Source organism: Saccostrea cucullata, unplaced genomic scaffold (genome assembly GCF_032062105.1).
Source record: "Saccostrea cucullata isolate Sc308-1 unplaced genomic scaffold, CSIRO_AGI_Scuc_v1 ctg4168, whole genome shotgun sequence".
NCBI lineage: Eukaryota > Metazoa > Mollusca > Bivalvia > Ostreida > Ostreidae > Saccostrea > Saccostrea cuccullata.
This window is the reverse complement of record NW_026929855.1, coordinates 16,363-25,987: the sequence shown is the minus strand read 5'-3', so window position 1 is coordinate 25,987 and position 9,625 is coordinate 16,363. Positions and strand designations below refer to the sequence as shown.

General features: G+C 32.1%; 1 protein-coding gene across 2 annotated transcripts; it reads right to left on the bottom strand.

The window, feature by feature from the left end:
• Positions 1–356: 356 nt before the first annotated feature.
• Positions 357–9,397, bottom strand: LOC134282329 (probable serine/threonine-protein kinase roco6). Of its 2 annotated transcripts, XM_062764731.1 has the most exons (8): positions 9,164–9,397; positions 7,799–7,896; positions 5,127–6,316; positions 4,976–5,006; positions 4,652–4,876; positions 3,536–3,783; positions 2,686–2,758; positions 357–938 (listed from the first exon to the last, which is right to left on the bottom strand). In XM_062764731.1, the coding sequence occupies exons 3-7, from the start codon at positions 5,295–5,297 to the stop codon at positions 2,690–2,692; spliced, it is 744 nt and encodes a 247-aa protein (XP_062620715.1). In that variant the 5' UTR covers positions 5,298–6,316; positions 7,799–7,896; positions 9,164–9,397; the 3' UTR covers positions 357–938; positions 2,686–2,689. The 2 variants fall into 2 exon arrangements, with proteins under 2 accessions (XP_062620715.1, XP_062620714.1); XM_062764730.1 differs by lacking the exons at positions 357–938; positions 2,686–2,758; positions 3,536–3,783; positions 4,652–4,876; positions 4,976–5,006 and having other exon boundaries at positions 5,370–6,316.
• Positions 9,398–9,625: the final 228 nt, after the last annotated feature.

The window sequence follows — 9,625 nt, the reverse complement described above, 5'->3', positions numbered from 1 at the left end:
CCTATATTAAACCTTCTACTAACAGTTATATAAAGATTGATTTCAAGAAGAAAAAATAGTACACAATTCCACACGACGACTGGGAGCGGAATTGCATAATATAAGCCCATTGTTTTTTTTCCTTCTCCTTTAATTAACTTGAAAAATATCAATTTTCTTAATTAGTTCTTTACTTCTTCAAACATTTCTTTCCATACCTTTTGCATTGTTAAATAGCATAATATGTACTAAAATAAAAATTCCTCCGTTTCTATTGTCATAAAAAAATAAAAATCGAATTTGCAAATTTTATTGAATTTATCAGCAAAAAAAAAGTTTAAAAAATGATTTTTTTTTATTTAATGTATAGTTCTGGATTAAAATTAAAATAACACAAAATATTGCATGCTGAAAAAATACCTGAAATATATCGAATAAAGCACAATTACTAGAGTGTGAAAACTTAGGTTGTTGCACTTTTTCTTCATATCAGCTATATTTGATCAATATACATTAAATTGACATTTTAGCATGTTTATGACTTTGAACATATATAAGTTGGGTTTGTTGTTAGTATGTTCTTAGTGACAAATATGCACATTTCACAGGTACATTTACATTGTATTAGCTCAACTTACTTGAATCTTTTGGGCATTAATATATTTACACATCATATTTTTTTTAAATGCTCAAATTCTATTTCCAATTGACATCATTTTTTTTAAAGTTCGATTTCCATGATAATTCACATCATTTATCAAAAGCATACATGTATCGTACATTTAAATTGCATTGTTTTCCTATCTGATGATTAATAATCAACAGAATTACATCGTGAAAGATCACTTTAATTGTACACACAAGTTCTTTTTGACGTCAGTCATTTCTTCAGCCTTGGTAACCAGGTCTTGTTTTCCTTGCAAGATGACTGTTTTCATAGATTCTGCCATCCATGTGACCTTGAATTATCAAAGTTGAACCGAGTAAGCCTTCACAACATTTCTTATAGCATTGTATTTTGTATTTATTTAAGTTTGACATTAAAAAAACTAATTATTGCGATAAAAGAGGGTTGTCCGTAAAGTTCGTGGACAACGTTGATAATTACTGACAAATATTAATAAAATATATGACACTATTATTTTCATTAATCTGAGTCTTTACTTTATAAATATGCATTTTCTTTTAATAAAAACACAGCAAAAATAGTTATATTTTTATCAGATAAAAGGAAAAACACATGCTCGTACCCGGTGCATTAAAACAAAAATCCTTTACTTTACCCGAAGTCAGAATAAATTTTACACAGTCTAACTCAATAATTTCCTATGTCTCTTAACCAGTCATAAAAAATCTGACAAACTGATCTAAGTTTATACGTTAAATAATATCTATAACTTTCTGTCTCGGATCATGAAAATCATTAAACCTCTGTCCTCGTAAAAAACTACGTTAATGTACGAAAGACCGGAAAAGTCGCAATACGAAATTTAATTTTACAGCACTACATTCTCGGATTGATGGTCTTCCTTTATGCATCTCATTTTGTAAACATTCGATTCCGTCTGAAAATATATGCCACTAACAATCTTAAAATCTGACTTCCTTTCCTTTATTTCCCCAAATATTTATTGAATTTATGAATCTTTAAATGAATGGTGATTTTCTGATGTCTACGTAAACCATTATAAAATGTTCTCTGTTCCACCTTTTTCAAACTATACCGAGCATGTCCTACTACATTCTAACCTCAAATTCTCAACCATTTTGAAATTTGAATTTTGAAGTTTAGATCTTATAACTTTTGGCAAACTCAAAAATCAACAAAATTTCCGTGGAATTTTACATAATATAATTCAATTTTGCTTGTATTCTAGACGCTTATTGGTTTATTTCCAAAAAGGAAAGCAAAATATTTCTTAATAACCTGGTTTGGTATGGGGGCACATCCCCTTGACAACCAGCTGAATCATTTTTATCCATGCAACCCCTCATTTCCAGTTATTGGGATTTATGGAAAATTCCAGATTTAATAAATGTACCTTTAACTTTAAACGGTAGCTCGATCTTACGTCATGTAAACAAACATCATGGTTGTTAGATCCGGGAATCAGTTATTATCTCCCTTGTTAACCATCATTTCCGTTACTAGGGATGTATTATTGAGCGGCAAATTTGAACTCATAAAAAGCAGCATAATTTTATACCCACACTTGTTTAATTATTTAAAATTAAATTATAAGGACTCACTCTAATTTTTGGCCAAATTATTCGATAATAAACTGGTTTGGGTCAGTTTACGCTTCGCGGATTATAAAGCATAAACTGGCCCAAAACAGGTTATAATCGAATAATTTGGCCAAGAATTAGAGTCATTCCTAAAATATATGAAATTCATGTAGTAAAAAAATTAATCTTGAATGGAAATTTGCGGTGCTCCGGATCGCCATCTTAAGACTTATCATGAAGGAATGATTGTTATTATAGATTTGAAATTGAAAATTTTTACATTGAATAACATTTTACATGAATAATGTTACATTTTGTAATTCAAGTATCAATGATACAGCTTCATAAAGAATGTATCTTGTACACGAACTTTTCGGACAACCCTCGTGAATATACTTTTCATAGAATTGTTTAATACCCAAAAAATATCGAATTAGAACTTTTTGATTTTTTTTAATAATTGTGTTGATTACTCACTTTGCTATGTTCTTCCTTCCAACACATTCATCATTTTTTGTTTCAGAACTCCGTTGCTCAACCCCAGAATCGCCTAGGTACATAGATAGTTAAATTCAATAAAATCTAATCATTTTAAGAATCCATGCTATTTTACCGCCAACTTTGTCATATATGTACTGTAACTTACGGAACCTAATTAAAAAGATCCAAAACTAAATGAATAAAGACCTGATCAAGATAAGAAATAAAACAACTATATTATCAGACATGCTGGAGAAAATCGGAATTGTGACAAAAGGGAACCAAACATCTGACTAAAGGTGAAAGACATAATTTGAATGATAGAGACTCTGTAACAATCTAGAATGATGTGTGAGGAAATCGAATGACTGTAAGAAATCTTTAAAGTATTCATTGAAGGGTGAGTTACTTCCTTAACAAACATATTCACAGTTTCTGATCTTGGGCAATCACATATAGGCGGTAAAAAATAAAAAAATAATTGACGAAAAACATTATGCTACTGCAAGAATTATTAATTTCAATTGATAAAGAATTACTAAGTAATGGGTAAGCATTTTGTGCCAGACTGTGTGAAATGTGTAGTGAAAGCTTTTTTGAGAAACACATAACGCTACGTCCCTGATGTGAAAAATTAAAGTTGTTTTCAGCGATTGCAAAAAATGCTGATGAAATATGATGTAGCAGAAACCTTATGAAACAAAGGAATTTACATATGGTGTGCTCATGGTAAATTTCATGAATATAGTATAGCAAAGATTGACATGAAATTCACGAACAACGCATGAGAACCTTGGAAACCATGAATGAACCACAGATTATAATGGTTTATCTTAAATGATAATACCTGCATGAGATCTCTTGCTTTCTCCTCTAGTTCCTTCTTTTCTAATTTACTTGTTGCTTCCGTTGCATGCCCAATTTCATTTCTGTAAATCCGGATCCTTTCTACGTCATCTGTCAATCTTGTATCGGATGTTTCCGGAGTCTTTCCCCAACCTTTAGTCGGGGCCTGTATACTTGGATTACGATTACGTAACATCGTGTACATCATCGTCACATCAAACATTTCTGAGGAAGGATTGGACTTATTAGCTACAACAGAATGTAGACTATTTGTATAAGGACCTAAAAAATATTAATTTCTAATTTTCTAAACAGAGGAAAGCGTATACGAATAGCCCTATCAAAAGATTTTTTTTGATATATATCAAATTTCAATTGAAGCCGCCTCTACTAACTGTAACTAGAAAGATGCAACGTTGAATATTTTTTTGTGAAATTGAAAGCGAAATATGAAATCAAATGGTCTAAATATTTGCAAAAAAAGAATTCTTAGATAAATAACTTTTAAATCTCACACTTTTACAGAGTTCTTAATTAAGTTGAAAAGAAATACTTTTTATTCTGCTTCGTTCCTGAAGGTATTATTCTGTATCTGAATATTGTTTATATACAGAATTTTTTCATCAGGAATGTAGGATTGTTTATGAAAGGGGGTGCAAACAAGGGAAACAACTTACCCAAAGATAACATTTAAAATGCAGAAACATGAAAACTGTCTCCAAACTAGTTAATTCCTTTTTGTACAAGAAGAGGGATGTTATAAATATTTCTTTCCTAATAAATTAACAGCAACAAAAAAGCGTGCAATCGGCATTCATGAAACATTTTTAATTGTGAAATGTTACATTTCAAGGGAAAAGATGTCGGGGATACCCCCCTCGTCCTCGGATGCTACGTGTCTGGATTTTATGTTCAACAATGTTTCTACCAAATACACGTGTACATTTCTAGTTTAAAAATTTGCCGAAGGATGTTTCCTGCTAAACTCAAAAATGAATAGGATCTGCATATAAAACATGTAAAATCAATCCATAAATTTTATACATATGTAATTATAGACATCACCTATGTCCTTGAATGACTCCATGAAACAGTCTACAAATAAGATAATATATACCTGGAAATAATTTAGCACATTGATCATCATTCAGACGAAGTGCTTTCTTCACTTTCGCTTGTCTCGATGACATGCTGACAAGGTCCTTTAATGGGAATTTCTTATCGAAGTAGATCTGAAGGGCATCTCGTCCAACCTTTGTCAGTTGTTCAAATGTCTTGAAATTGAATTTTCGCAGTCCCTCTTCATAAGCGACAATAAAATTGTCTTGACGTAAAGCAGCCACTGTTATTAAGATATTATTTTATAAAGTAATTCATACGTAACTTCGCGCCATACTTATATCATACCAGTATCTTTTTTATAATGAAAAAGGAAACTAACCTGGATTCTCTGGATTTTCAATTTTACAGCCCTGTTACATGTAAAAATAGAAAGTACATTTAGTATGATAACATTTTTTAATTTTGCATATAATAAGCATTACCTAGATAAAAGATAATAATACGTATGTTACGATAAAAAAAGTTTTCACCTGCTTCCAGTAATACAGTAAATCTGATTCGCAGAGAACACGATGATGTAACAACGCATGTCTTGGACAATCTATTTGACCCTTCCTGTAAATTTCTGTCTCCTCAACAAAACACCCGTCGTATTCTCTAAACACTTCGTTCATGGAACACTGGTATCCTGCAGTGTACATTATCTCCTTGTGAAAAGTTCCTGAGAGTTCTTTCAGTAGCCTTTCTATGGTACTACGTACCTCCAGTGTAACTTTCTTTTCTAGAATAGAGTTACCAGGTTTAAATACCTGGATCTGTATCGATGAATGGGTTACAGCAACACCAACTTTGTGATCCTTGTAAGCGAAGCAAGCGACGTCTTTAAACAGACGTAATCCTTGGTCGTAAAGAAATCCCAATTCTCCATCTGTTCTTGTTATACAGGCGACAACAAGGCGACAGAAAATGAAATATGGAAGAAACTGAAATCTAAGAACAAGCACTGAGGTCTTATTTTCCCACCTTCTAAAACTGTCCTCATGGGCGGCATCAAATTAAAGGTACACTTATTCATGCACGGTATGTAGTGCTGGTTGACACCAACAACAAGCAGACCAAGACGCTGCATGTATTGAAGGATCGTGGATTTAAATGTTCCAACCTTGAAACCTTTAGTTGACCATATTCCTTCCAAAAGCAAGTCCGACAGATATCCATTTTGGTAAAAATTTTGCCAATCATCATTGTTTTCCACAACATCCATGACGTGGTTCAAATCTGTTATGATATTTTTGAATGCATCGACTAACCACTGGATGTCAACTATAACAGTTTCAGAAAGAACGCCTTCTTTAAAATTCAAAATTACCCCGATTTCATGGAAGAGTTTTAAGATATCCGGAACTTGTTTATATTTTTCATAGATTTTACCAAAACATTCTTTCTGAAAGTCTTTCTTCGAAATAACTCGACGGTTTTGTCCTCTGAGGTACCTGAGGGTGGATTCACCCAGCGCCCAGTCAGTTGGTATAGTTTCCTTCCATCGATCCTCTTTTGCAATTGAAGCGATGCAAATCATCAGTTCAGAAAGATCATCTAAGGAAGGGTCATTTTTGCTTTGAAATCCTACAAGGAAGCATCTCTTTCTGTCCAAGTGTTTCTTGAGGCTTTTATCAAACCGTAGATGCTTAATAATACTATTGTAGAACGAATCGGTGGTCTAAACATAGAAAATTTAGGTTAAGAGTAGAATTATGGCTTTATATATAGTTTTCAGATTTTTTCATTTCTTCAAATGTGTTTGAATTATTGATATACTTTTTGTTTAAATTATTGTTAGCAAAGGAAATTGATATGCATGCTAAGTAAGTTTCCTTTATTAAAAAGGCCACGAAACATCAATTTCTTTCAATTTTTTTTTTAGAATATTATACATTATTTATAAAACTGAATGCCTAAAAATTTTTAAAAAATAGGAAGAAAATGAAGGAATAACTATCTTCTAATTTGGCATTTGCGACCGTTAATCCTGATTTAATGGTCGCAAACTGAGATTTACCGGCGACGCGTAAGTGGAGCCGGTAAAACGGATGTTTTCGACCGTTAAATCAGCATTGACGGTTGCAAATGCCAAAATAGAAGATAGTTATTCCTTCATTTAATGCAATCAATGGATTACGTTTGTTGTTTACAGCTTATTTTGTTGATTTTTTGAGACATGAAATACGTCACTGAGCATTGTGTTTTTGTGTCGCTCTATTATGACGTCACAATGAAAAGCTTTCACTCCTGTTAATGCTCGTTTTACTTCTTCAGACATCAGTACACTAGCCAATCAAAACGTGTTTTACAAAACAATTGCATTAGAATATTTCTATTTATATGCTGATTTCTTTAGATCTACATCTACTTCTATAACTTCTATAAGATTTTATTCTGTATCAGTGATTAGATTTGCTTTTAAACTATTCAATGTATAACGACCAAATTTTGCACCTTATAAATGAATGATCCGATATTTTTAATCTTGATTCATTTTGAAGACGTAATCAAATAAACATGCTCCACCAATGGAAATTACAACATTTTGATTATTGTCCAATTAATCGCACCTTAAAATTTTTATTGATGTCTATGGGCTGGGGAGCACTTGTTTTTAACATATACTGCAAAAAGTAATTTGAATTTCAAACAAATCTCTTGGGAAAAAGGTGCATAAACATTTAGATAATTAGATTCTGAGATAAAAGAAATTATTTTCCGCACAAATTTTAAGATACTTGTATCAAAAAAAAAATTCTTCTTTTCATAAAGGGCCGATAACTCTTCAAAAACTTTTAACGTGTAAAATGACTGTCTCCTTTCATGTTATCAGTCTTTCGAATTTGGTTAATTTCACTCTTTATTTATTGTTATCTAGCAGTGCATTTTAACTGATTTAAAATTACTGTAGAAGTACTTTTTTCTGCGTGGTATTAATTTACGTTATGTACGTGGTTTAAGCGTACTTAACATAAATGCAAGGCATATAGTGCCAGTCTAAGATATCCGCGTAATTTTCAACCCGCGGATCAAACGCAAATTTAGATTCCGCGGAATTATGACCCCGTGGAAAAAAGTACGTCTACCGTATTTTAAATCATTCGAAACTCATTCATTATATATTGAAAACCTAGTTCCATTCAATTTAAATTGTGTATACCTGTCCTGTAGATTTATCAAGATGAGTCCCAACAAGTATTACAGGTGCAGCTTCAGCACAATACATATGGATAGATTTCATCCAGAACAAGAGATATTCTGTTAAAAAAGCATATTTGTTCACATCTGAGAAATAAATTATGCCTGCTTAAAACCGTGAATTGGTGGAAATGCAATATCGTATTTTATTATATACCTAATGTGTATCACCCAATTTTACTGTTGAATTTACCCTATCACGTGACGTCGTGATCCGATTTTCCGGATCACCAACATGTTGTTTTCTGAATCCATATCACCACTCTCTGAAACTGATGACGTAGTACGCAGAAAAATGATGTTATTTTTCTTGCGCGTGAAAAAGTCCCTTGTTATTATGCTTTGTTTTAGAGATAAATGTTATGCAATTGATCTCTAAGGTATTCTTTTCCTATATTTTGCTAGTTATGAGGGGGTCTATAATAAATTTATCATTATAACAGTAACTTGATCCGAATAGCCGTATCACGTCTCGTTGACAGGCGCGGATCATCAGATCAAACTCGACGCTTCGCGTCTCATTAGATCTGATGATCCACGCCTTTTAACTCGACGTGATACGACCCTTCAGATCAAGTTACTGTTATAATAATATATATATGTGTGTCAACAATTTTCATATTTCGTAAATGTTAAACCTAAAATAAAATCATGTTACCCGTCAAATAGTGAACTGTTACGTAATAAAGAATTTATGAAAATCTTATTGTTACAAGAAGATATTCAGTTCGCGGGGTCGTTCATGCTTTTTCATTGAAAACTTGCATATTTTACCAAGGCAGTTTTAGTGAAACACGTATGTCAACCCTCCCAATAATAATGAGAAGAAATCAATTAAGAATCACTTGAGCATACACAAACCAGAACATTACATGTACCTACATATGCTAGAATTTGTACACCAAATTTTATTTCAGTATGTTCAAACTCTGTGAAAAAAATGGATGGAAACTACACTTAACCGTAATTTTTCTACGTTCAAGTGGCATACAGATCGACAACAACAAAGCGATATTCACTTAGTTATAAATATAAAATCTTTGATTTTCTGTTTGATTTGATGTTTTTGCAACGATTTTTTTATTCTTCGAGTCAATACGATAGGGAAAAAACATGATGATTTCAATGAAAATGATATTCTTTTTATTCCATGTTTTATTCATCGCTCTTAAATTTTTACACTGGAATCAAATTTATTTCACGAAATCGTTCCTACGAAAAATTCCTTGTGACTTCACAGCAGTGTGATATGCAAAAAAAATCTAATGAGTGAAATCCATCGAATATAGGGATAAACACGAAATGACTTGAGAGATATTTGGAATACCTCCATAAGTCCAATCTGCAAACATAGTTTCCTCCTGATCACAAAATCTTCTGTCAATCCTTTCATTAAACGACTTTGACATATCTATCACCAGTAGATAGAAAGCCCTTCTGCTGAGATAAACCTGATGACAGGCATAATATGCACACTGTCCTCCAAAATCCATGACACTCAACAGTGACTTCCCTTCTTTATTTGAATTGTCTGTAAAAGCTAATGGTAGGAAAACATAGTTAAACATTTGGAGATTTAAAAAACGATTATTACTTCAATTATGACTTCAAATTAAATATAGTTTTAAAGACTAAACTAAAATTATTCAATTTCATGTCAGAGCAACATAGACAATTTTAAAATACTGATTGGCGTAAATTTCAATGATCGAATGCTGTTTTTTTCGCTGGTCAACGGCATGAAATCTTGATGCAATTAAATTATTTTCAAGATTTCATCAGGAACGCA

Excerpts from the sequence above, each read along its gene's own strand:
- LOC134282329 (XM_062764730.1), bottom strand. The coding sequence starts at position 9,329 with ATGGATTTTGGAGGACAGTGTGCATATTATGCCTGTCATCAGGTTTAT. Across the intron at positions 7,897-9,163 it reads TGCAGATTGGACTTATGGAG|AATATCTCTTGTTCTGGATG; the intron begins GTATTCCAAATA and ends CTTTTTTAACAG. Across the intron at positions 6,317-7,798 it reads TTGATAAATCTACAGGACAG|ACCACCGATTCGTTCTACAA; the intron begins GTATACACAATT and ends TTCTATGTTTAG.